The sequence below is a fragment of the Perissodus microlepis genome, chromosome 6, assembly GCF_051167445.1.
Source record: "Perissodus microlepis isolate ML-2025 ecotype Zambia chromosome 6, ASM5116744v1, whole genome shotgun sequence".
Taxonomy (NCBI): Eukaryota; Metazoa; Chordata; class Actinopteri; order Cichliformes; family Cichlidae; genus Perissodus; species Perissodus microlepis.
Window position 1 is genome coordinate 1,029,874 of NC_140466.1, and position 27,933 is coordinate 1,057,806.

The 27,933-nt window shown below is 46.5% G+C and overlaps 1 protein-coding gene across 1 annotated transcript; it reads left to right on the forward strand.

Annotated features, from left to right (window-relative positions):
- Nucleotides 1-27,735, forward strand: LOC146384750 (neuronal membrane glycoprotein M6-a-like). Its single transcript, XM_084929856.1, has 7 exons — nucleotides 1-210; nucleotides 16,743-16,935; nucleotides 17,903-18,059; nucleotides 18,684-18,837; nucleotides 20,623-20,699; nucleotides 20,779-20,844; nucleotides 21,747-27,735. Exons 1-7 carry the CDS (start codon nucleotides 174-176, stop codon nucleotides 21,897-21,899), a joined length of 837 nt encoding a protein of 278 aa, XP_084785982.1. The 5' UTR covers nucleotides 1-173; the 3' UTR covers nucleotides 21,900-27,735.
- Nucleotides 27,736-27,933: the final 198 nt, after the last annotated feature.

Genomic DNA, 27,933 nt, shown 5'->3' on the forward strand with positions numbered 1-27,933 from the left:
AGAGAGCGTTGGAACAGGGACTTCCCTGAGCCTCCATCATCTGCAGGGAGGGAAAAAAACACTCACACACACACTGCCTCCCACACACACACACGCACACTCTGCTGAGAGCTAGCAAGGGGCTTTAAACAGCTTCACACATAACCGAGACAAAGGGACTGTAACCTGCCACAATGGAAGAAAACATGGATGAATCGCAAAGCCAGAAAGGTAGGAAAGGACGAGCCATTGATTCCTTTTTATCTCCCGTCACTCGTTCCTTTATGCCATTGTTCTGTTCATCCTTCCCTCCCTGTATCATGGGATTCCTTTGTGTGTTGTGGGCAGAGAGATGGAGGACGGCATACACGTCCTGGAGGGAAAAAAGGGGAAAAGAAGCTTAGACTTTAGGCTGTATATTTAATTTGCAACTTTTCTCAGCACGGTTCACATTCCCCGTTTTCCCCATCAGTCATCTCGGCAGAAATGGAAAGAGGCTGTGGATTGTAATGGATCCTCCTCAGGAGGCTGTCTGCTCCGGATAAAAACACGGGATCGTACACGAGCCGTGTGCGTCCATGAACGGGAGCTTAAATACGCAGATTGTTTGGGCTGAGGGTGCATGGAAACGACAGACACCGGAGGCTTGGTGTTGTTTTGGAGGCTGGACGGACAGATGGACGGACAGATGGATGGATGCATGGATGGATGGATGGATGAATGGATGGAGGTGGGAGTGGCTGGGGGAGGAAAAGGGGGAGAAGAGGGTGATAGAAGGAGGGTGCGTGGGGCAAAACCTTGGAATAAAGACTAAAAATCCAAGGGAGGAGGGATAAGTGGGGCAGTGATTGATGCCTCCATTGGGATTTTCTTTGTTAGCCCTCATTGTTGATGCTTCACGCTTGTCTGAACGCCTTTTCCTCTCCACTCTCCCTCGCTCTCTGCATCCCCCCCCCCTTTTTTTCCGTCTGTGTCGCTCCCTTTCCCTCCATTTTCTTCATATCTCTCCATCTCTGGCCCTTACCCCTTTTTCCTTCACTCGTTCAGCCTTGGTGTATTCCAGGCTGGATTTTTTCCATCTTTCTGTCTGTATCTTGTTTTCCCGTCTACCTGTTTCTGTCTCTCTCTCTAGAAGAGGATATTTTGGCTGATCTCCCACTCGCCACCATCTCACTCTCTCGGTTGACTCCCTCTCGCTCCTTCATTCCCGTTTTTCTTCCGCCGTCCATTTTTCAAATTCTATTTCTGATCTGAATCTTTCCACATGCGTCCATCCCTCTGACCGCCTCGGGATGGTTTGCACAGAGTGTTATTTTGCATTTTTTTCCCCCCAAATGATTCTTGTTGTTGTTGATGTTGGCAGTAAAAATGGGCGTGTCCATTTTCTTCATCACACCTTCAGAGCCAAATGAGACATCTACTGCTTCTTGCAGAGATTCACAAATGCAACCAATAAAGGAGGCGGTTTTGATTAAAAAAAAATAGAAATATTTATATACAAGGCCAAATGAATGTTTATTCTCGCTGTATCTATGGAAACACCATCCTGACATCGTCTTCTGTTGTGTGATAGGCGCATTTGTGTGTTTTTTCTGGAAGCCACCTGTTTTAGCCAATCAGAGACGCGGGTGGTGTTCAAGCAAACATGATTTTTCATTCCTGCCACTTCTCTTTTTTTTAAACCTCACCCCCTCTCCTTCTGTCCATTCTCTAACTAGTTCCCATCCTACATCCGTGTCACACTCCATCTTCATCCCTGTCTTTAGTTCAGCCATTACAGGCCTCACCTCTTCCCCTGCACCACACAAAACACAGGTGTGAGATGAAACGAGGCGGCACAGGTGAGAGACACAGAGCGGCTGTATAAGTACGACGTAGAGTTGTTTTCAAAGGAATCGATTTACTTTTACATCAATGGTGTTTCAATAAAGGATTTGATTGGAGATATGTGGCTGAAGAGTGCATTAAATATAATCTCCAATGATTCTACCGTAGTTCACTTTAACAGGACCAAAAACTGTCATATATGAGTTCATGTGAAATGGAGTCATGTCACACGAGTGGAATAAAAAGTCTTTACAGTGAAGGTTCTGAAATTTGTGACTTTCCCAACTATGGTGTTTGCAGGCATGGTGTTTAGTTAAAATTCCGGTTCTCCGTCATCCAGAGACGGATTTAATATTTCATATCAGAACAAAAGTCTCACAGATCCGAAGGTGCGTTTGGATTCAGCATTTTGTTTGATTTCATTCCTGTTCTCATCATAGACTGTATCCAAACACTCGACTCTCATTCAGACATGAAAAGGTGGCCTTTGTAATAAACTTGTAATCTTTCCGACGACCAGCAGGGGGCGACTCCTCTGGCTGCAGAAACAGTCTTATTGTGTAGAAGTCTTATAGAAGGAAAGCTCATCATGACCACAGACTCCTCAGGTTGTACTTGTAAATCGTCTGTGCTTGTCCATCAGCTGTTAGCACGAACGTGCTGCTTTCAGGCTCAAAGGAAACTATTAAGCTTGACAATAATAACTCAGTGTAGTAAAAACCAATCTTTAAACAGCTGTTCCAACTCCTTTCTCTTTCTGGGGTTATATTAATGGGCATTTGTCTACGAAATCCCTTCATCATCTTATATAAGCACTTCCTGCTGTGGTAACCGACCCCAGATTCTCCACAGAGTTAATTAAAGTTTCATGTATTCTAACCTGAAAGTCTGAAAGCGTAGCAGCAACACTCTGAAAGGTTTTGATCATTTTCCCTTCCTGCTGAGGACCGATTTTAGAGACTTGCAGGTTTAATTGAAAATCTCTGGTTCATTAAACACGTCTCAGGCTGTTTGTTTGCTCACGTGCACCTCTGGGAGCAGCTGGATAGCTCAGGTCATTTAGAGCTCTACTGCATGCCTCAGTCCTTTAATTGGCTCGGTTACAACGGTGACTGCTCATGTTACAATAGTAATAGTACAATAGTTTGGAGAAGTGGCCGATGATTGTGTTATGATTGCGTGACATGAAGTCGTCTGGGTAGAAGACTTTTTCGAGCTGATAATGATGCACCTGGAAGGACCTGTGAGCAGTTAATGGTAGCTGCACGGCACAAACGCGTCCGGAGGTCCAGTTCAGGCAGACGGCTAGCAGCTACAGCCGCCTGTGTCACCATCCACCTGTCAGTCAACTAAGCCGTGCCTCTAATTGTGCATGCAGTCATGCAGGCAGTAAACATGATTATTTCTTAATGCTGCAGCCTCTAGTGGATGTTAGAGGAACTGCAGGCTTTGGTGCGCCTGTGTTGGCTTCGTTTTTCTGTCCTGTAAGCCGACGTTTGATGGAACGCTGCCGACACCGTCCAGAGGTTCTCACAAATACTCAAATGCAGTCACGCTCAGTGAGCACGGCAGATCAATGGCAGAAATACGTATTAATCATACTTTCACCTTTATGGCACCTCGACTTAGTGTCATATTTTTGCATCATCCGTTTATTTGTGTAATACAACTCTGACAATGTTGTAAACAGTGGGATATCACTGTGTCTTCACATTGACACTTGAACAGTCTCCGTTATCGATCAGCTGAGCTCGTTGTTTGACACACATCCAGTCCCAGCTGAGGTTAGGTGCAGATCCCTGTGTCCTCAGTAGGTGTGAGCGCAGGTTGTACACGTGATGCTTTCACGTCAACATTTTAAGTATCTCTCTAAGAAAACAGAAAATCAGAGTTATTAACTGAGACGGGAAGAGAAGGAGGAGCGATCATTTGTGGTTACTTGGTGCCAGACATCATATCCTCACACGACAAACACACCAAAACAAAACCCCGCTGCGGTCTGTGAGCTGCTGCCGTTTCATCTCTTCCTGTTTGATCCGTTCCTCCTTCACGTTCTCGGGTTTGGTGCTTCAGTCGCTGATATAAAAGGAGCACCGAGGGTCTTTCTCAGGAAACACCGGCTTCATTTTAAAAGGCAACGTGTCTCTACAAATTAGCATGAGCATTTTATTAGCATTAAGGAGCATAATTACAAATAATTTCTGTCTGGGGAAGCAGGGCGGACCGAGGTTAGTTCTCACGCTGCTGCGGTCCAGAGGACATCGTAAAAATCGTTTTGAGGTTTTGTAGATCTCAGTGAGAAAGCTGAGAGCGGACTTTGTGTATTTGCCTCATATCCATTTCATTATCACGGCCACTAATAGAAAGGTACTTCATGGAGAGTGCAGTGAGTCAATACAAACTGACTTACAGGCCCAGAGAGGGGAGGGTGAGATGCTGGAGCCATAAAGCAGCCGAGGAGGATGGCATATGGGATGTTTCTGCTTTATCTCTCTCTGTCTGTGGAGGTAATTTCATTACTGTCCATTGACACATGAAATGAAAAGCAGCTCTGCTCTGCTGCCTGTGAGTGTTTCAGCCTCACACACTGTGTGCAGCTGGCTGGACGACCTCAGAGGAAGGAGGTTAACCCCGGCCCTCGCCGTAACACCCGCAGCTCGGTGTGTCCGGTCACCTCTCGGATCCGGATACGAGCAGCTTCTGGGCCGAATGCCAGGAAAGTTTTTTGTAGCATCACAACCCCAAATTTCTACTTTTACATGAGGAACATGAACATGAGCAGATTGTTATGACTGCGTTGGAGAGACGTGCTTTAGTGCTGGGTCCAGTCTTGGAGGCCCTGCTGTACATTTGGTGAATTAAAAGGCGCTCAAAGCGTCATTAAATACATAAAAGTAAAACTCCAACCTTTCTGTGAGCAGCTCCACGTAGCAGCCATTGTGTGAGTCGCTCAGTTTATGAGGTGTGTCTGCCATCTTGAAAATATGATGGGACTAAGTGCTGCTGGCCGTGTGGTGTGAAAAGAAAAACCTTAAAAACCTCAGCAGCCTTCTCGCTGGCCTGAGCCGTTTCATGCAGGAACTACTTTTTCTCTGCGTCGTCTTCCTGCACAGTGATACGTTTGGTTGGAAAGTGGAGCCGTCACAAAACTGTCCCTATTTTTTTGGCACCACAGGCAGAGATCCCTCACTGTTATCTTAGCTTGAACTGTCCCCTGAATGCTGTGAGCCTTCCTTGAGATTTCCTTCTGTGAAATTTTCCGAGCTCCTCATCCTCCCAGCGGGATGAAGCTCGTTACTTCTAAAGAACCCTCCGAGATCTGTTTGTCTAAATGCTGGTGGCAGCAGTCCACGCTGTGAGGGCTTGTTTCGCGTAAGCGGAATATGGACGATTCACATTTACACTGCAGTTTCATCTTCGGCGCCGTCCACACCAACGCCCTCCTGTGGTTTGGTGATGTTTGGCGACGTGTAAATGTTTTTGTGTTTTCTGTGTTGTCGTGTCAAGCATCACGTTTCCAGCTGCAATTCAGAAAATCCTTCTGTATCACTGTAAAGTCAGCGAGCGCTGGCAGCGCTTCCACTTTTCACCGTTTCGTGGAGCGGCTCCAGCCTCGGTTTGTGCATGACATCACCACCACAGTCTGCAGCTCCTCGGGAGGAGGGAGTGGTTCACATTCTGCATCTACACATCGACACGAGCAGAAACGATGCCTCCTCAGCATCGGCGTCTTGTTTATTTGTGGCATTATCGTGCAGTTAGTCCAAAAGCTTTGTGTTTTTCTGATTTTCTGTTTGTGGGTGGAACCGGGGGGGTGGAAGAGCTGGTGCAGATATCTCATTAGTGTGGGGGGCTCAGCTTCCGGTGCAGGTCTAAAAATGGCGTTTCAGAGGCTTGTCTCGTGGCAGGAGTGGCGCTCTGAATGTTGTTTCTGTGTGAGCATGAAAGTCTGCACAGAGCTGCAGAGATATCAAACCCCAGCATGTTCGGTGTTCGGATCCTAGATGTGTGCACAGCTGATCGAGGGTCGTGTCTACAGAGCAGCTGCAGATAATTCCAGTCCACAGCCTTCTTCCTGATTCATTTCCCAGTCTATCCAGTCCAATGTGTGCTTTTCTTGGATGAACGTCTCTCATCTCACTCAGCGACATTTCCACCACACTGATCTGTGATCGGTCACAAACCCTCCCAAACAGCAGCCGCGAGCTGAGGATAGTCTGACTGTAAGAGACCAGCACGAACGTGTTCAGAGCAGCTTTCCCCGTGAAGCGTTACACGTTCACTGAACTCTCAGCGCTCCTCTTTAACTGAAGGCAAATATGATGATCGCCTTCGTAATATTTCATAATGAGTTCTGTCTGGCTGTCTGAGAGTCATCCATCACTGAAACTGATTGGTCTCACTGGGTCTCCCCCCTCATCTTCTCCCTGTTATTGCTGGCCTGATTTATTGGTCTCCATCAGCGTGTGGTTCTGTGGCAGACAGCATTCCTGCAAACACAGACGATATTTAACATCTGCAGGGAAACAAAAGGCAAAGTGGTGCATTTATGGAAGTGTTTTATGTCGAAGAACAAAATGTGAAAGCCCGTCAATCGTGCATCAGTTTCAAGGTTTTAGGGGTTGCTGGCAAGATGCTGAACGAGGTGTTAAACTTGGCAAAATCTCACAGAGTTTCAGTCGAAGGAACCACGTTAACCTCCAGCGTGGCCTGTGTGAGGATATCTGCAGCACCAAAGGCTGATGGATAAACTTTAGATTCTTAAGGTACGAGCTGCTGGTCCCTGCTGTCACTTTCCTCCAGTTTGTCACAGAGTAGGTCACTGATCATCTGGTCGCCGCCCTCACAACGCTAACTAAAGCTTAGTGCTGCCCCTACACGCACGCAGACAAATAAACCAGGACTGTGCCTTCGTGCTGGCTTTTTGACTCGCTCCGCTGTGATGCGATTTCACAGACACGTGGATGAATCTAACAAGTCAGCGCTTCTCCTCCGATCCCCCGATTATCCCACAGGTAGGCGTAGCTGCCTATGTCCAGCTAACGAAGGCCAGATAATCTCCCGTCACTGCGTCGTTAATGATGAGACGGCTGGTAAAACGGATCTGCCCAAACTCTGTGAGCACAGCGGCTTGTGAGCCGCTGTCATCGGTGATAAAGTTAGAGCCTGCCTCTATCAAACAGCTGTGAACGGTTGTCACGGTGATGGGGAGGCAGGGAGGGAGGGGTTTGTGGATCAACAGAGAATTTGATTGGCAGATTGGAAAATCTTTTCAGGAGGCGGTGTGTGCGTGCGTGCGTGTGTGCGTGTGTGCGTGCGTGTGTGCGTGCGTGTGTGTGTGTCACAAAGAAGATATCCATGTATATGAAAATTTAGTTTTTGCGAATCAAAGACAAAAAAACACCTTAAACATTTAAAAGAGAAAAGCTTCACATGTAGACGACGGCGGTGCGCGCACATGCATACGGTTATATTTATCTGGGTTACCCTCCACTGGGCTGCACGGCCGCTCAGTCTTAATGGTGTCGCTGGGCTGGGCTTGTCATTTCCATTAGAACCCAGTCCTGACTCCTGAGTGCATCTTCAGGCCACTCTGTGTTTGTGTGTCTGTGTGAGAGCTCAGTGACCCTCTCTTACAGCACACACACACATAAACACACACACACACAGCAGTGGTGTTTGTTGGTCTGTTAGACAATCAGGCAAAACAGCACAAAATACAGCCTAATGAGCACCAAGACCCAATGTGAAAGAGTGTGAGTGTGTGTATGTGTGTGTGTGTACATGTTTAGACATCGTTATGAGAACAGAAAATTGGCATGTTGCTATAATTGTGGAGACCAACAGTCACTTATGGGAACCAAAATCCCGGTTCCCAAAAATTTGGAGACATTTTTGAAACTCAAAATGTGGTTTTAGTGTCAGGGTTACAGTTAGGGTTAGGTTTATGTCAATTAGATGTGCACCTCCGTGTATACATCTCACCTCAGGATCCACCATCCTGAGGTCTTTAATTGTCATGTGTGAAGTTATTTCGGGAGTATGGCCACAACTCGTTCAGAAACATTTTAAAAAGGGAAGAAAACTTTAAATTTCTCACACACGAGAGCTGATGATAGATGACCTGGGGTGGGATGAAGTGGGTGTAGCTCAGGAGGTGGAGTCAGGTCATCTACTGATCTGAAGGTTGGTGGTTCGATCCCTGGCTCCTCCAGTCTGCATGCCAAGTATCCTTGAGCAAGATACTAACCCCAAGTTTTGCACGGAGTATGAATGTTAGCTAGGAAGCACTAAAAGACTTGGAAGAAAGTGCTTGTGTGATTGGGTGAATGTGGCACGTTGTGTAGAGCGCTACATAAGAATCAGTCCATTTACCGTAACCCTGAAGCTAATGCATCTCAATAGAAAGCATGACGCACCTCCTCGGGTCACCTTTGCAACTCAGGTAATGCAGCTTTTATATTGTAAGGTAGACCCTACAATAATCCAATATTATTATTGGCACCATAATGTTTGTCTCTTTTCTACAAATGCTGCTTATTAGAGATTAAACGTGAATGTGTTGATGCACGCTCAATCATCCAGGTAAGGAAGTCCCAAAAAGTGGATTCTGTTCATCTGGATGCAGCATTACATCCAGATGAACAGAATCCACTTTTTGGGATTAAACCGGAATATATCAGAAAGAAAATAATAAAATCACACATTTAAGAACATGGAAGCAGCAAATGCTTTTGGTTTTTGCTTTTATAAAATGAATGAAACTAATTTCATTAAACTAATAATCAGAGAAACACTGTAACAATGCAGTTAAAATGCATTCATAGTTTGATTAATATTTAGTTATCTTCAAGAATATTATATAACACATACTTGGCCCCAATTTAGTCTTTTTAGGGTCTTACGTTCAAATGAGCCTCGGGTTAACTCTGAGTGCTGCTATATAAACAAAATTGAACTGAACAGAGCTGAAATTGGCCAGGGAAACACTGAACATGGAAATAACCTCATTTATTACAAACAGAACTACAAAAGAATTAATGAACAATAATTAAAAATTTGTTCTGGTCATTTAATTTATGGACGTTCATGCTTTTCTGCAAATGTAAGTTAACATAGTATCAAGATGGTGATATCAACTTAATGTTAATAAGGCCATCCATCCATCTTCTTCTGTTTATCCGGGGCCGGATCGCGGGGGCAGCAGCCTAAGCAGAGAAGGCCAGGCCAGCCGACAGACATAATCTCTCCAGCGTGTCCTGGGTCTGCCCCGGGGCCTCCTCCCGGTGGAACACCTCACCAGGACGCGCCCAGGAGGCATCCTTGTCAGATGCCCGAACCACCTCAACTGGCTCCTATTGATGTGGAGGAGCGGTGGCTCTACTCTGAGCCCCTCCCGGATGGCTGAACTTCTCACCCTATCTCTTAGAAAGAGGCCAGCCACCCTTCGTAGAAACTTGATTCTGCCCCTTTTATCCGCGATCTTGTTCTTTTTGTCACTACGAAGAGCTCATGACATTAGGTGAGGACCATGGCCTCAGGCTTCAAGGTGCTGATTCTCATTCCCACCACTTCACACTCGGCTGGGAACGTTCTCCAGTGTGAGCTGGGGCCGTCACCTGATGAAGCCAACAGAACCACATCATGTGTGATAAGCAGAGATGAGATTCTGAGACCACTCAAGTGGAAGCCATCATCCACCACACAGAACCCCTGGTGGAGTTCAACACTTACTCCTTACTGCTGGCATTGCAGCCCAAGCTCTTACAATAGTAAGAGCACTCCCCCCCCCCCTCCCCCCGGACACTGAGAGGGACACGGTCGAATGCCTTGTCAAAGTCAATAAAACACAAGTAGACTGGTTGGGCAAACTCCCACACACCCTGAAATATCCTCAAGACAGTAAAGAGTTGGTCCAGTGTTCCACGACCAGGACCGAAACCTCATTGTTCCTCCTGCATCCGAGGTTCGACTAACGGATGAACTTTCCTTTCCAGCACCCTGGCGTAGACTTTCCCAGGGAGGCTGAGGAGTGTGACACCCCATCCAATCCAGAACTACCACCTACCAACTACCATCAAACAAGACAGCCCTACAGTATCCATAGCCTTTAGGAACTCAGGGCAAACCTTATCCACTCAGGGGCCCTGCCACCAAGGAGATGTTTAACTGCCTCAGTGACCTCACCCCAAGAGATAGGTGAGCCATCTCCCCCATCCCCATATTCTGATTCCTGTACGGATGCCATGGCAGTGGGATTATCTTCAGCTGAAAACAGCAGCACCCCACCACCACTGCACACTGTGCGGGTAGAGCACCACTTTCCCCTCCTGAGTTGTCTGATGGTTTACCAGAAATGCTTTGAGGCAGACCAAAACTCTTATTCCATGTCCTCATGGCCACCTGATCAAACTTACACACACATTGTGTTCATTATGGTGGAAGTCCAATAACAGACCACAGCTCGGGTTCAGATGAGGCAGGTTGTTCCTTCCAACCGTGCCCCTCCAGGTCTCACTGTGGTTGCCAAAGTAAGCAATGAAGTCTCCCGGTAAGACGACAGTGTCACCAGATGAAGCATCCACAGGGACCCCACTCAGTGATCCCATGAAGGCTCGGTACTCTGAACTATCTTTCAGCGTCCAGATGAAAGTCAGGACCTGTTCCCCGACCCAAAGGCAAAGGGAAGGAACGCTCTTGTCCACCAGGAAACACCCCAGTATACAGACAGGCAGTGGAGGAGATACAGCACCCAGATACCCACCCGCCGCCACTCACGGAGGGCAACTCCACACTGGGACAGAGTCCAGCCCCTCTCCAAGAGACTGGTTCCAGAGCCCAAGCAGTTCTTTGAGGTGGGCCCGACTGTATCTAGTTGGTATCTCTCAGCCTCATGCTCATAGATAGAAATCTAACTTTAAACTGCCACAAAACCACTAAAGCAGCAACATAACCAGAACCTACACTCAGTACATCCCTACCAGTTTGGCAAATCCAATGCAAGTTCTTCAATAGGTTTACAGGGAAATATGTTGTACTGGAAAAGATTTATTCAGTCACACGGTCACAGTTTACGGTCCAAATATCAATTCAATAAAGAGTCAGATCTGATTGTTTTGTTTCTATCGTGAACATGTTAGAGGTACAGTGTGTGTTTGTCCCGCAGGATTATGAGGCTGATGATCTGCACTGATCTGCAGTGGAACAGCAAATGGATTCCTGCGATCATCTAAAAAAATAAGCTCCTCCTAAACAAAGAAAACACACACAGAGATGCAGCACACAGTCTGTCCCGGTTTTTACCAGGTCACTGGGTCTTTCCTGCGTTTAAAGCCCAAATATGGAAATATGACGGGATTATAACATGGCTCAAATTCAGGACACACACTCAGCCTCACACACACACAGATATGTGCTGATAATGAAAACACTCAGACAGCAACATACTGCAGAAACAGCTTCACAGCACATTTATATTATCAAGCTGTGTGTGTGTGTGTGTGTGCGTGTGTGTGCGTGTGTGTGTGCGTGTGTCCGTGTGTGCGTGCGTGCGTGCGTGTGCGTGCGTGCGTGTGTGTGTGTGTGTGTGTGTCCGTGCGTGCGTGCGTGCGTGCGTGTGCGTGCGTGTGCGTGTGTGTGTGTGTGTGTGTGTGTGTGTGTGTGTGTGTGTGCGTGCACGCGCAGCTCCATCTGCCTCACAGCTCAAACATGCATGAATGTGTGTGTGAGACTCAGAGCCACGAGCCGACTCAGCTGCACGGGGACGTTTTGTTAAATGGAGTCAGCGCAGCAAAATGGTACCTTCCTGCTGGCAGAGCCGCCATGTTTGTTCCTTCGTTGGCGGCTCACGTTGTTGCAGAGAAACATGCAAAATCTGCAGTGAACGTCAACATTTTCCTCAAAACGATGTGATGCTGTGTGTGTGTGAGAGAGAGACAGTATGCATTAGTGAGACTGTAGCCCTCACAGTGCTGCGCTGTTGCCATGACAACGCTACAGGCAAAGTGGGTCAGCAGGCTCCTGCCACACCCCAGTTGGCATGGCAACAAGGCTGGTCAATTAAACCTGAGCAGCATGATGACTCACTCACACACACACACACACACACACACACCACTTTTCTTTGTCACCCCCTGTTGTTGTGTGTGTGTGTGTGTGTGTGTGTGTGTGTGTGTGTGTGTGTGTGTGTGAGTGAGTGATTTTGTCCAGTATGCCTGAATTGAAAGTCCCTGTAATCTGAGTGGAGGGTGAAGTAACTGGGTGGGGCTGATGGAGGACGTGCAGGCTGTGACATCACAGCCAGACAACTGTCAGTCAAAGAGAAACACACCGCTACCACAGACTGTAGATAAATGATGGAGCCACTTCCCGGTTGTGAGGCTCTGTTCTGAAGCGTCACATGTGTAAATTTTGTTGTCACCGTGATGGATGCTTGGTGCTACACCTCAGGATGGAGTACAGATCATGCTGACTGGGTGATCCTCAGACTGTCGCACAGACCTGCTCACTGGTTCTCAGAAACAAACCCTGAAACGGCAGCTCGGACTTCTGGGACTGGAGCACAGCACAGTGTGTGTTCTGTGATGGTAACTGTAATTACCTCCAGGTTGAAAAATGGCGTTCTTGATTCCTACTGGCATTTATTGGACGCAGGTGCCGGCAACTATGCTGCGAGACCCGTACAAAATGTCGACACATTCTGCACTGCACTGACCAACACTCGACAGCTCTGTCACAAATAAACATCTTATTTCCACACCAGCACATAAAGCACAAATTGCGTATCTCATTGATCGCATTAACTTGAAGGGGTTAATAAAAACACACCTTGCAGTACCCCCTCTTCACCCACACACTGGGAAAACTGCCACCCACTGAGAAAGGGAAATGCTGCCCTCTACTGACTGTGGCGTGTAACTGAAAATATCGTCAACCCTAAACAACAGATTGAACATTGGTTCCACCCTGGAAACATTTTGTAGAACCTTTAAATGTGTGTCTACATTACAATCTGAAATCTGATTTCAAACAAACTGGTTTTAATCTGAAATTATATTTTATTTATGTATTTATTTGCATTATTATTTTATTTTGAAGTTCCTGAAGTGTCTTCTCTTCTCTGTGCACATAAAGCAGCCATCACTGGCTTTTAATCTGTCCCCCTGCTGTGATCATGTGATCGTGGGTCGCTCCTGAAAGACAGAACTGAACACTGGATCCTGATTACTGAGCCCGAACACCTCCTGCTAATGAGCTGCTTATGCTGCACCTCCTGTGCTGACGAGCTTTAAGCGATCTGCAGCATAAAACACGTCTACAGTGATTTCACCCATCAGCTGTAGTGTCACCACTGACAACAACCCAGTGAGTCATCGTGTACTCGAATACTCCTCTCCTGCTTCTGCATGTGTGCAAGACGGATGAGCTAAACTACACCAGGGAGGAAATATAGATGTTTGCGTTAAACGGTGGAAGAAGTCCAGCAGGGAAAGATGTTGTTCTGCTGCCTCCCGTCGCTGCGTTACTGCCATTATTTCTGCACTGAAAAGCTTCTCAGAGAGGAAAGATCACTGTTTATCTGGCAGCCACACAAATGAGTCATTTGAAAATAGCTGAATTGTTGGTGCTCCATCGCAGCTACTGCACAATTACATAATGTGGCAGGTGGAGAGCTCTAATTAATCATTCCAAGCACAGGAGAATGGCTCTGGACAACAGGCAGAGTGATCAGAAGTAACCTCTCACTGCAAAAGACTCAGCAGGAGCGTTAGCATGGACGAGGAGGAGCGGGTTAAGGTGCTCCAGTCTTTTTTTCCTCAAATACAATATGCAAATTAGACATTTGTGCTGCTAAGACCAAATGATTCACAAAAAGGTTACAACCTTTACTTTGCATGCTTTCATTGCAAAGTTCACTGAAGAATAACCTACGATTCCCCAAAGAAACCAACCAAAGGTCCAATAGGAGACCAAGAAAGTCATATGTGTGTTTAAAATCCTCACACCAGGAGTGAGAATGTTTGTGGTGCCGTTAGTACTGAAATAAATGTACTTCAGGACGTTTTCACAGGAAAAAGTATAATTAGCTCAGATTTAATCCAGTTTTTTAATAAGGGAGCATTTCCTTTATGAATGGAGCTCTCTGTCTGCTCCTGTGTTGTAGGAAAGTTATTTTGTGCTGTTTCTACTTGCATCCTGAGCCAATATTTAAAATGTATTGCATTGAATTCAGCTGATTGTGGGGAAGAAGCCAAGTGAACGTCAGTTTATATGTGCAGCTGCTCTTGCATTGTGTCAGTTTAACTGACTGCGTGACACATTGTTTGTCTGTCGATGAGGCTTATTGTCCATGAGGAGGTAAGAGCTGCTAATCAACCGGATCATTTAAAGCTACATCAAACTGGTCATTAAAACACTCACAGCTAATAAAACCCTTCAGGAGGCATTTAGGCATCACGTTTCATCTCCTGCTCTCGGAGGAGGAAGAGCCGCGGCCGTCGCTACATTGATCTCTGCTCGGTTTTCTCTTCTTCACAAGCTTTTAAAATTTTCATTTTTGCTCTTCGGTATTTAAAGGAGTCATTTTTTAGGAACGTCAAATGAAAGTTATTGCAGCCGCATTATTTCCTGTAGGCCAACATTCACGGAGCAAACTGGGAGTTTTGGTTTCTGCACTCAAATGTAAAACTTTATGTTGTGACTTTGCACGTGCTGCTCCATGTAATGACCGACCCGGCGGTGCACATGCTCGTTTTACCGCCGTGTGTGTGCTCATAACTAGTGATGTACGAATCTTCAGTACTCGAGAATCACTTTACTGACTCGTGAATCATGATCACAAGCCCAACTGACTCATTCCTGTTGCTGTTAGCAAACTAATTTCATTAGTAGAAATATATCTAGCTTATAATTAAAATTGTGGGGGGGGGGGACAACAGCCAGTTTCTTAACAGAAACATTTCTGCTCTGAACTGGAAGAAAAAACCCTGAGTAGAAGCTCACATCAAGACAATCCGGTCTTTAAGTGATGACATGCTGAATCCTGCTTCGGGGCCCCTTGCGTTTCATAGGGCTATTGTGCTTTAAACATGTTTTAATGCTTTGTAACTTGTTCTATTTCATCTCAACAAGCCCATAAAAACAGTCAGTGATCACTGTCGGCCTCTCTCGGTTTTTATTACTGCTAATCATTTTAAAGCTCAGTTTTTAAACATTCCGATGTAGCTACAGCCCAGCCCATGCAGCAGTATATTAATGTCTAACCTCGTACTGTGGATGGATTATCTCAGTTGTTCCCCTGACTGAGGTTTGGTCCGTTTACAGCATCCTGCCATGCGATTGCATTTGTCTCTAACCATCAGGAACCATCACGTTAACTTTATCGAGTGGAAAGAAGTTAGCGTTCATCCTCTAGCTTCACTGTGCTAATGTTATGCTAACATAGCTGTGTCGCTAGCGATCATGTAGCACATCATTATATACCAGGTAGCCCAACTTCAGTAACCCTACAAACGTCACTGCTGTTTAGTTTCTGTCTTCATTTATGTTGGAAGTGACAGCAGAGCTGTATGTTTGAATTTTTTTCATAAATCTCTCAGTCAGAACATGCTATATCATGTTTAGGTAACTAGCGAAACTAGTGATCTAACTTCCGCTAACTTCCTGCTAACTTCTAACTCCATTAAATTTAATAAATCCTGTTTTCATGGATGCCTGGATGTTAAACTTAATCGTTACACCTGGTAAAGCAGCAACGCTGATCATTTTATTACAGATGAAAGAATTTAGACAGTTTTTCAACTCTCAGTGATGCTGTAGTGATCGTTTGACTTTGGGACCTGCAGCGGAGTTTAGAACCCGGACGCGGCTAATGACGTCAGACTTAAAGACTGGATAGCTCCTCAGTTCACAGTAGCATCGCTCTGCTAACATGCTAACAGCATATTTTAGTTACTCACCCCCCCCCTCTTCCTGTGCTGAATCGTAGCATGAACGAATCACTCACTCACTCACTAGTCATGTACAAATTCATGGGCCTCATCCTCCTGAGGACCCGTCCTTCGTGGTCTACGTGGGCCGGATCCTCAGAAGGTCGGGTAGTCCGGAAGTAAACGGCTGTGGAATTCGACGGTCCAGCCTTCAGATTTGCGTCACCGCTGTCTCGGTGGAGTTTAATAAACTCGGCCATCTGCTCCTTGCTATCTAAAATATAACAGGATATTGGCGTAAATTCTTGACCGTCTCACACTTCTGTTTAATCAGCCACGAAGGACACACCCAACCCATCCTTCAAATCTGGGGAAAAGAAGGGCGCATTTGTTGGCCGCATTCGGAGGAGTCTACGAATTTAGATAGCCTTCGTCGCGTCGCTGTGACGTAATCGGCCTGCAAATGCGTCCTCATGAGGATGCAGCCCATGAATTTGGACACGACCACTCACTCACTCACCCCCTCCCTCCTGGCTCACAGCTTCTTCTTCTTCTTGGTTGGCGACCAATGTTAAGGCGCATTACCGCCCCCTGGCTCACAGCTCAGTGGACATTTAGATGAGAAAATATATATTTGACACATTTGAGGAAAATACTAATAAAATAAAGTAAAAATAAATAAAATAAAATAAAAAAAATTTTGCTCTTTTTTGCACTATAAAAATAGTTGTTTTTCTTTTTCAATCACTCATCTTAGCAGTAGGATTTACATGAAAATAGAAACAAATTAAGTTTGAGTGAAAATGTACATTTTTTGCACTCTCTGGTCGACTGACTCAGTGACTCAAACAAAAACCCCTTTTGGTGAGTGACTCATTCAAACTCAGTAAAAAAACTTTTACCATCACTCCTCATAACCCCGCCCCGTGTCTTCTCCTTTGCTTTCATCATCGTCATATAGAATTTGTTGAACTGCAGTCAGACTCACGGTTTCTCTCTCTGTCTCAGGCTGTAAGGAGTGCTGCGAGCGATGTGTGGGCAGCCTGCCCTGGGCGTCGCTCATCGCCACCATCCTCCTTTACATGGGCGTGGCCTTGTTCTGTGGGTGTGGCCACGAGGCTTTGAGCGGCACCGTCACCATCCTCCAGAACTACTTTGAAGTCATCAGAGCCCCGGGAGACACTCTGGATGTGTTCACCATGTGAGTGTTTCATCTTTTCTCTGTACGGAGTATTAATAATCACTCTTAATAATCACAAACCCCAAACAGAACGAGCTGAAGTCAACTGAAGCGCATAGCCTGTATATAAAAGAAGAACGCAGCCATTGGTTTCAGTGTTTTCTCTTTTTCTAAAATTGATAATGGGTCCTAATTGGTGCATCCCATCGCTAGTAATATCCAAAATAAAATTCTAAAACTTCACTCACCAGAAATGGAGCGTAGGCTACTAACAGCACAGGAAACTGCATTATTGGGCACAGTTTATCTCAAGTTCAGGCCACGCCTCTTCCTGCTATACAGCTATAAATCCCTTGTTGGCCCACACAGTTGTTTGTTCTAGTTTCTTACCCCGCCCCTCCAGGCCCGGGAACCCGCACCTCTTCCTTTATTACGTGGTCTCCAACCGGCAGCCTTTGAGCTAGCTCGTAGCCTCTGGGCTAGCCCGTTGCTTCATTATTATTAAAAGTGTTTCATTCACATCATCGTCCAGACTCCAGTCAGCCGAGGTGAGGGCTAGCAGATAGTTAGCAGCTACAACTGCCTGTGTTGCCATCCACCTGTCAATCAAAGAGACCACGCCCCTAACCGTGCATGCAGTCATGCCGGCTGTAAACATGATTATTTCTGCTGTAACCTTTTAACAGTGTAGAGACCGACTCACTGCTGCTTCTAGTGGACACTACTGGAACTGCAGTTTTTGGCTCTTCAGTGGTTTTTTTAAAAAATATAAACAGACAAATGAGAAAATAAGGATAAAATTAGGAATGGCTACGTTTACACCACTTACATTTTTAATGTGAATAAATCCTCCATGATTCTCTGGTTTCTGGCAGTTCCTCGTGGTGATTTAGCTGAAGATGCTTAAGAAGTCTGAAGAGCACTTGAAGCATGAAAATAAATAAGCAGTCATTAATTAGCGACGCTGTGATGTGTGTCCTCTCCGCAGCATCGACATCCTGAAGTACATCATTTATGGCCTTGCAGCTGGATTCTTTGTGTTTGGAGTGCTGCTGCTGGTGGAGGGCTTTTTCACCACCGGAGCCATCCGCGATCTCTACGGAGAGTTCAAGATCACTGCCTGCGGACGCTGCCTTACTGCATTCGTGAGTCAAAACTCCTAAAACTCGTCAAGACATATTTGTGTTTAAGTTAGTGTTAATTTAAACAAAGAAGCTGCTGAAAGGATAGACGTGGTGACCCTTTCCTATTTTATACAAACTCCACTTTGCTAATGAGGGCCAATAATTAGCTTGATGTCACATGACCATAAATGACCGCAAAAGGTCAGCATCACTGATATTTACTTGGATGTGCAGAGTAGTATGATTCATGTTGATTCATTGATTCATATTACGGCCCTTTTTAAACATCTACAGTTGCTTTTATCTGGATCAAACACTTATTTGCAAAAACTTTATAACTTAAGTGATGTCGTTGTGGCACTTTAACGTTTCCTGCAAATAAATGTTTGCAGGAAACAGCACAGTCATGTTCATCATGGGCATCACAAAAGTACTGTTGGTTTCTGAGGTTTGTATTCGTCTAGTCAGCTACATCTGGAAACTGTGACAGAGAGTGGCGTGCATGCGTTAGTGCAGCCACTCAGCTCAGCGGCTGATGAAGACGAATGTGCATTTTGCACTTTTTTAGTCCAACCTGAATAAAGACTTTTGTGAGCTGAACGCGATGCACAGCAGTGCGAGACTAACGTGTGCCTGTGTTTGCAGCTGATGTTCCTGGCCTACCTGTTCTTCCTGGTGTGGCTCGGGGTGACAGCATTCACCAGCCTGCCGGTCTTCATGTACTTCAACGTTTGGTCCATGTGTCAGAACACCAGCTCGGTGGAGGGAACCAACCTCTGCCTGGACCTGCGTCAGTTTGGTACGCAGACTTTGGACCCTTTGCTTTTTGCACCCTGATGTTAAATGAACTTCCAATCATGAACAGCTACATTTCTAATTTACAAAAGAATTTCGTTTCTTTGTGGTTAGACCTCTGCAGGCTTTGCACAACACATTTTCTGAGTTTGTGTTAAACAAGGAGGACTGGTTTTCCCAGTTTGATGCAGTAGATGCTGTAAACGGGAAGACTGACGAGTTCAGCTTGATGAGCTCAGCTGCCTTTAAACGAATGACTGTAATTTCTCCGTGCTGCTGCTCCGAGCTCAGACCGGCCCCTCCCATTGATCCGTGCACCTCTAATTTATGTGTGAAACATCTTTTCCTTCACTTTGTTGGATTTAACAGACTGGAAATCTTCTTCATACGCTGCTGTTCAGATTTTTAACTCAGCCTGTTCTTTGTTCTGTGATTAAAAGTAAGATCCTGGATCACCCGATCGCTGCTTAGAGCAGGCAGGTTAATGGTGACTCACCAAAACACCAAACTGGCACATATCATGGAAAAACCTGTGTGTGTGCAGAAGAAGTGCCAAATACCAGCAGAAAGCTGCAAAGCCTTCCAGGCGCTGCAACGACATCCGAGAATCGGACGCTCGAGAGGAAAAACATTGATCTGAAATATCTGCAAATTCATTAATGACAGAAAACGTCCGAGCTCAGCCTGTCGGTCGGTGTTTCTGGTGTTTGATGAAGTCCTGAACATGTGTTTGAGGGGTTAGACAGCTGAGCCCGTGTGAAATGTGGGTGTGACTGAATAACAGCAGCGACGGCGGTCTGGCTCTCTTCAGACATCCTGAGAACAGATCACAGAAATAAATCCACATCACAGAAATGTCAGGAAGCAGTAACGGGACATGTTTGTCTCTGGGTGTCTCTGCCTGCATTCACTCAGGAGCCACGGCTCCACCTTAAATCAGTACAATGTCAGATGTCATTTGGCATGTAAGGTGCCAGAAGTTGGCCCGGTTAGGCCCAGAGGTGCCAGCTGTCTGGTTTCTTTATGCAGATTATTTTTCTGCCTGATTATCATCACCTGTCTTTCCAAACAGCATGTTAGCACGACTTAGCTCAAAACCTCCTTAAATGTTCACACAGACAGACTTCAGCTGGTGGAAGCTGCTCCAGCACGCAGCACGAGTCGTTCTCACACGAGCACGGCTTCACGCGGGTGAGTTTTATGGCGCGAGCCGTGAAATGACTGAGCCCGTGTTCACGTTCCACTGCTGTCTGCTGAAGTTAGTTATCAGGAGATAACAATAAACTCAGTAATGAGTGACGGTAATGACGGTACTCTGTTGCTCTCTCTCACTCGGCCGTGTTCCACGGCGGAGGCCGACGCTTCACATCAAATCATGCACATTACTGTGTGCACGATGCAGCACTGCCCACCATGTTGTTCTCAGGATGCCTACATTAAAACAAAAGGCACCACCAGAGGCCTTGTGTGCGCTCGCTCACTGCGCTGCCATCTGCTGTTCAACATTTAGACTGCAGCAGGCCTCAGTCAGCAAACTCATGAAGATTTCTCAGGAGGAAAAACATTAAAGATGAACTCCTGGTTCATGAGGCGCTGCGCTCTGGACTGTGATTACTTCAAGGCCGTTCCCAGCGGCCGACAGTCCAGGAGCGGGGAAGCGTTGATCTCGGTCAGCTTTAATTAAAGAAACGCAGGGACCGTCCGAGCGCTGCGATAGGCAGAGATTCCCCGGTTTGTTCATCAACCACAGAGGACGAGGAGAGGCTAACAGAGCGTTTGTGCTTCTCAGGAGCGGTGACCATCTCCGAGGAGAGGAAGTTGTGCACGCAGTCCGAGAAGTTCGTCAAGATGTGCGAATCCAACGAGGTGAGAACGCAGCAAAAACACGTACACGTGATAACCCGTCAGCACAAATCCACCGCATCATGCGTATGTTGTGTTGCAGCTGGACTTGACCTTCCATCTGTTCGTGTGCGCACTAGCAGGAGCAGGAGCTGCTGTCATCGCCATGGTAAGAACCATCATTCTCATATCTGATTGGTTATAAATTGTTCTGCCATTACGGTTTTTCATGATTGGTGCAAATGAAGGAAACAGACATCGTCCCTGCAGACAGGGAGAGAAAAGAGTCAGAGTGTAAAATCCAGTCCTGCACGTCTGCAGTGAGACAGACGGTGAGTCACCGGCGTCTCCAGATCCGAGGCGTGGAGACGCTCACGTCCTTCCATCCTCGCTCCAAGCACACATTCACAAACCTGAGCCTTTCTGAATAATCTCCGATCTTTCCCGTGCACAGATCTGTACAAGAACCAAAGCACCGGCACTCGTCCACACACACAAATCTGTTGTGCGGCATGAAGCAGCGTGAGGGACGTTTCATTTGTCAACTTACTGAAGGGGATGAAACCGCGTGGTGCTGGATGTGAATGCTGAAATGCTAAAATGAAGAGTATATCACACACGGCGCAGCAACCGCAGTGAGTTGCTGCGCCGTGCTTTAACACTAGGGGCCGCCAGAGGGAGCGGCTCGTGTGCACAGTGTGGGATTAACGGCATTAGACTCGACCCGTGTTCAGTATCAGCTCGTGGGCTGTACCTGTGTTTGCTCCAGGAAGGTGCCTACATGTGCACTTCCTCTATTAAATTCAAGTAAACCTGTTAAAAACATACAGCTGCTGTTTTTAGCCCTGAGTGGCAGAAACAAGGTAAACACATCCTGTCTTCCTTCTGCCTTTAAAGGCGAGATGTGACCCCCTCATCTGGCCTCCCCCTCCTTTTCCTGCAGCACTGATGTGATGGTGTAGGAACAGTCCAAACCAGCTGATCCCAGATAAGCTGCTCAGTCTGTCTGCAGCGTCAGCGTGCAGCGGACGAGTCGGTGATGTTTGATCAGTCTCCTGCGTTTCCCCTCAGGTGCACTTCCTGATGGCTCTAGCCGCTAACTGGGGCTACCTGAAGGACGCCAGTCGGATGCAGAAGTACGAGGACATCAAGTCGAAGGAGGAGCAGGAGCTGCACGACATCCACTCTACACGCTCCAAAGAACGCCTCAATGCCTACACATAAACACGCCGCCACGAGGAACGACACACACACACTTACCTGTCAGACACACACGCACACACGGGTGAAAAAGATTCATTCAAACAAATTTACAGACACGAGTAGGCAGAAATTAGAGGATAAGAAACCCATGAGATCACCGACGCCCTCCTCATCCTCAGCTCTGCGGTCAATCATTGCTGGTCTGCTCCAAGTTTAACACGATAAATCGTCCAGATTCACCGAACCTAAAGCGGTCAGACATTTTAGTCTGAAGGTTTCTGAATGTGATGGTGTGAGTTTTCAGGCCTTTCAGAGTAAAATGCTGCACAAACAAAAGTTCTCACTGCGTAACACAAACCAGCGTAACGAGGAAATGCCAAAAATCACCGCGGACGAACCCAAAGAAGGAGAATTATTTCAATCTGATCGCCTAAAGACTCCAAACAGCAACGATCTACAGCAGAAGCATGAGGACGGCGTCCGTGAGCTCATCGTCAACACACACACACACACACACACACACACACACACACACACACACACTGAGACATGTAGATGTGACTGAATGGTCGGTGTTGTTTGGTGGTGTCATGCTGTGTTGTGTCGTTCGCCACGCTATGATGATGGTGTCACAGAGGAATAAGGTCCCCGAGGAAATTTGTGCCTCCCGGGTACAAATGGGTAGCTTTGCCAACTCCCCCCACCCCCTCCTTTCTCCCTCCCTGACCTCTGACCTCTTCACGTTGAGCCCAGTTTCATTAGTTGCTTCGTAGTTTCTCGTCGCGCTTGCTGACCCGCGTGGTCGTTTGCGGCGGTGGGGGGTGGGGCGGGGTTTTGGAAACAAAAGGCACTGGATTGGTTAACATCCAGCAGGTGGTCGGAGACCCGCCTGAGGTTAGCGTTGAGCTCGAGCTTTGGTTATAGCGTTTTCAACCATAACCACGGGCCGATCACGACGACCTGCAGGAGAGATTTTACCCGTTAATTACGGAGCGCCGATGATCGCAGAAAAATTGATGTCATGAACACGACCAAATTCTCTCAATGCGTCTCTATTTCTGCGTGTCTTATTCTTCTTCTTATTCTGAGGCTGACAGCACGCACGGTGGCAGCGGGGGTGCAGCTAGTGAAACGGGGCTCCCTCCTCCCCCCTCTTCGTCCCCTGATTGTACAAACTTGTGATTCGTCCTCAGAAACAGCACATCTTAGCAGCACAAAGTCTTTTAGTCATCATCTCATCCGTCTGTTACGTAACGTTTTCTCACTTTTCAGGGATTTTGCCACATTTTTATTCGGATTCTTTCTGTGTGATTTTAGCACCGGGGTATTTAAACGGGGGGGGGGGGGGGGGGGGGGGGGGGTCTGTAACATTACCAGGTGATGATTCAGTATTTCAGCGATTCTGCACACACACACACACACACACACACAAGCGTATACACCAGTCATCTCGAGCGATTCGTTGTTCTCATGCTTCCTGTTTTGCGTTCTTTGGCGACGCCCTGATGCGACCAAAACGTTATTTGTAAGTTGAGTCAGAAAAATCAGCGACACCAACCGCAGGCTGACGGCGGCAGAGGATCGGCAGGAATTCTGGGTAGTGTTTGTGTGTTGGCGGTGGTGGAGGTGGTTCCTCAGAGGTGGAGGTGGTGGTGTCTGAAGCAGATTGCAGGGCGGAGGAAGAGGAATGACATTCCAGCGAATAAGCTAATGGTTCAGGGCTGAGCTGCTGGACTGCGGTTGCCGGCTGCTCTCGTGCCCTGTAACGCTCTCCTCGGGTTGCTGGGTTACTCTGGACCAGCGGAGCTTCCCAGTTCTCCACAGTCGCAGTTCTCCATGCGAGGTTTTATCAGCAGATAAAAATGCAGTCAACACATTTAATAAGCTCGACGTCCTTCTAACGCAGTGGGCTCAGGTCCAAACGCTGTTCGGTCTTTGTTCTGTGTTCAGCAAGAGAAGAAGAAGCGTGCAGGTGAGGATGGTGATGACTCTCTATCTGCCAGTAGAGATGACTGAGAGCGAGATGAAGATGATGACATGATGGTTTGATTTGATGAGACTACCGGCGCGCGCGCACACACACACACACACACACACACACACACACACACACACACACACACACTCCACCACCGCCATCACTCTGAGCCATAACTCTTTACTTTTCACGATGACATTTCACTATTTTATTATCAACTTTTAATCTTTGAAACTTTTTAAATGTGAAATCATTTAATTAGAAAAAAGAAATGTTTTTTTTCTCTTTTCCTTTTGCGTGTGGGCGGTGCTAAAGCGCTGCACCGACGTTAACTCTGTATAAAGATATACATATATGTGAAACAGTCGAGGTGAGCAGCCGGGAGGAGGATTTCCTATGGGTTACAGAGTCCGGAGGGGGCGGCGGTTCAGTCCCAATGTCCTGATCCTCTGCTCCCCGCACACAGCTGCACTTACACCTCGACGCTCCCGAGCCGCAGTAAAAGGTTTAAATCGGCGCCTCGGCTCCAATAACCACGACGACCAAAGTCCAGATTCGCTGGCTTCACACGTTGGTCGTCCTGATTTGTTGTGACTCTCTAAACAGTTATTTTGAGTGATTCAACGATGGGTCGCCATCTACCTCAGCCAATCAGCACGTGGAAAACGTTGTTTGCTGCCAGCTTTGTGGCTCAACGTCCTGCTCGTGTGTTTTAATAACTTTAATGACCTTATAACCAGTGTTGCCAACTCCTCAGTAAGGAAAATCGCTATTGGCTGTCCTAAAAGTCGCTAGAAGTCGCCAAATGACGTCATCGCCCAATTTGCATAATTGGTCATGCTAATGTAATTGTAACCTATGCTATGAGAGAAATAACATCGTGGAAGAGACATAAAGTGAGTAAAAAACGTCCTAAATGCAGTTAGAATTTATTTAGAACTACAAATTAAATTTATTTTAGCAATTATTGTTTTTTAATGTCACAATTCCAACCCTGCTCCTTTACCCAGGTCTGGACTGGCAAAAGTGACCCGAAATTGGCACTCTGGTGGAGTTACTGTGTGTGTGTGTTTATAAGTAGTTTTAAACCTTGTGATCCACAAAACAGCATAACAGTAAAAGAAGAACTGACTGCGTTACAGTCAGTGCGGGAGCAGCGGCTTCGCTCATGCGCGATTCATTTGCAGTTTGGACGCACAGGTGTGAACGTCTCCTGCCCTGATAGCAGCTGGGGGAGGACCATCCTCCGCCTGGGAGCGCTTTGGCACGGGTGAGGTGCCCACGGCAGCACCGCTGCTTGTTGAGAGTAAGAGCGATACGCGTTTTCACGTCAAAAAGTCGTCATAAATAAGTCTCCAGTAATACCAGAAAAAGTCGCCAGATTTGTCGCTAGTCGCTTTTTAGAAAAAAAGTCGCTAAGGGGGTCTGAAAACTCGCTAAATATAGCGACAATGTCGCTAAGTTGGCAACACTGCTTATAACTTAATGCTAAAAAACTAATTTCACTTATTTAAAAAATGTGTGCTAGCTGATTGGTTTAAACTCAGATAAAAGCTTTGATGTTAGACAGCACAGATGCTGATTGGCTGAAGCATTCACGGGACGCCATCCAATCAGGACGTGTTGGGAGCGTCTGCGTTTACAGCAGAAGTAAAGAGCAGTTAGCATCTGCGCGGCGAAGCCGTGCTCGCTGCTTCGTGTAACTGCAGCTGACCAAAGTACAAAAAGCACCGTGGCGTCATCGAGGGGCGCCTCCGCCGGACTCGCGTCCTGTTCAGGTGTGTCCCGGCTGCACACGGTCAGTATTTTTAAGGGTCTAGTTTTACAGTAACAGTATTCTATCATTTCATTGCCTGACAATGGATGTCTTGTCAGTGTTTTTAACCTCAGATAAAAGAAAAAATAGTTTTTTGTGCACTTATTGACCATCGTGAGCTCTCTCTCTTATTCTTGGTGTGTAAGTGCATTGAGATCCCCACTGTGGGACCCGTGTATAGTCTTGCAGCATTGGTTATAACCTGAAGAAATAACAATGATGAAAACGAATGAATTCATAATAATGAAGATAATCTTATACTACATAAAAAAGACAGTGACTCTAGTTGTTGTTTGTGGCATGGTTATGCATTCAATGGTCATAATTTTAACGATTAAAACAAGACAAAAAAAAGTCATTTTTTTCCACTGGCGCTGTTCTGCTGTTTTTATTTTCCACTTTTCCGTGTGCAGTATTGCCGTTCCTGTTGCTAATGGTGTTGCTAAGCTAGCTTGCTTGCTCAGTTGTTTACCACCAGAGCAATATATTGTAGCAGTTTGACAAAATCGAGACGTTAAAAACAACAAGTCCATTCAATTTACGGCATACAAGTGCATGAATTTATGATTGCAAGTCTTCAGTGATATGATTATGGTGTTCTGTATTGTTTATCCTAATAAAGCGGATTTGCAGATGTGGTGTAATGTATTGCTCTGGCCACCCGTTTCCCTGCACCCACCTCTGCTCACGTGCTCCTCCTCGCCCTCCTCGCCCTCCTCGCAAACACACGGCTCGGACGCTTTCAGAGCCCGTGGTGGATTTCAGGCGAATGATCGGAAACGCAGAATTCAAACTTCCAGTGCTGCTGGATGTGGAGGACCACAACGGCCATTGGTTAAAAAGGACGTGAATAAATTAACAAACACGTCTTTAATGCAAAAATAATATTTATACAAAATAGGGTTTCTTAGCTTAATTGTTTTTGGAATTAGTCATCTGTTTACTTTATTTCCCCTTTTGGTTCTTTCTGTGTTTCGGCTTCATTATGCAAGCAAGACCCAGAGAGCTGATTCTGCTCACCTGGGTGTTACCTTCGGTCACCATCCAGGTGACCAAATGCACCGCTGAGTCGTCTGTGGGTCAGCGACGGTGCGCCGATTCCTCCTGGTCGCTGAACCAAGGTCGGTCTCTGCGAGGCAAACGAATCAGTCGTGTTAAGTTTGGCTTGTGTTCGGTGCACAAACACGGATGCAAACTCAAACGTTAGTTTATGCAAAACTGTCAGAAATACTTAATAATCTGAACGATGGCAGTTTTGGTCGTCCACAGTCTGAAGGTGAAGAAGAAAGAAGCCAGACTGTCGGCTTCTCCCAACTGCTGTATGAGAGTCGTGCTGTCGGTGGCACAGAACAGATTTGGCCCAAATGAAACCAAAACACCTGAGACAGGTGACCCGAGAGGCTCAGCCCGCTATTGTAGTCGGGTGGAGGAGGACGTGAGCAGCTCGCTCTCCATTCGTTCAAGTCTCCTCATCTGACTGTCTAACCCACATGTAAAGACGAACGCGTGTGATGACACGTTCTGATCCTGCATCCTCTCTGTCTGCTCGCTGACCGCGGCTGAACCATTCCAGGATCCCGAGCGCGGGATCAGAAACCCGAGCGCGTCGGCGCGATCGAGCATGAATTTCAATGACATGACGTCTGAGTTCCAACCCGCTGTGAGGAGGTTTGCCGTGTTCCCAGAGCTCTGAATCACAGGGGGGAGATCAGACCCTCTGTGCCTCTTGTCCATCGTGAAGTGAGCCGCAGATCTAAAAGCTGATGATGTCAGTCCGTGACCTTCCACTGATCATCACGTGTTTCAGATTCATGCATTATGTGAGGTTGGACATCTTGGACGCTGGAGGTCGTTTTTTTCTGTTTCTCTATAGTGTGCTAGACTTTTTGTACTTCACTCTGGTTGCTTAGTAGCAGGCTTCATCTGATTCACTCCTCCATCTTTGTACATATGTGTGCCAACAGCTTGGGCAGACAGTGGCTTTTTTATTTGTAAAGACATAAACTTGCTTGCATATATAAATAAAATGAAATAATACACTTGTGTACTTGTTAATAAGGGAACATCCTGAGTTTGTGTCTTCATTTCTCTCACAAAGTCATTAGAAATAATGAAAAAAGGATAATGAGGATGTTACGTCATCCTCACACTGAGTGATGAAACATCAGCAGACCAACGTGTGGCGCAGAGGATGAATAAAAGACGCTTTATCTCACGCGGCCGGATCATCATCCACGATGGAAGCTGCTGTGATTAATATT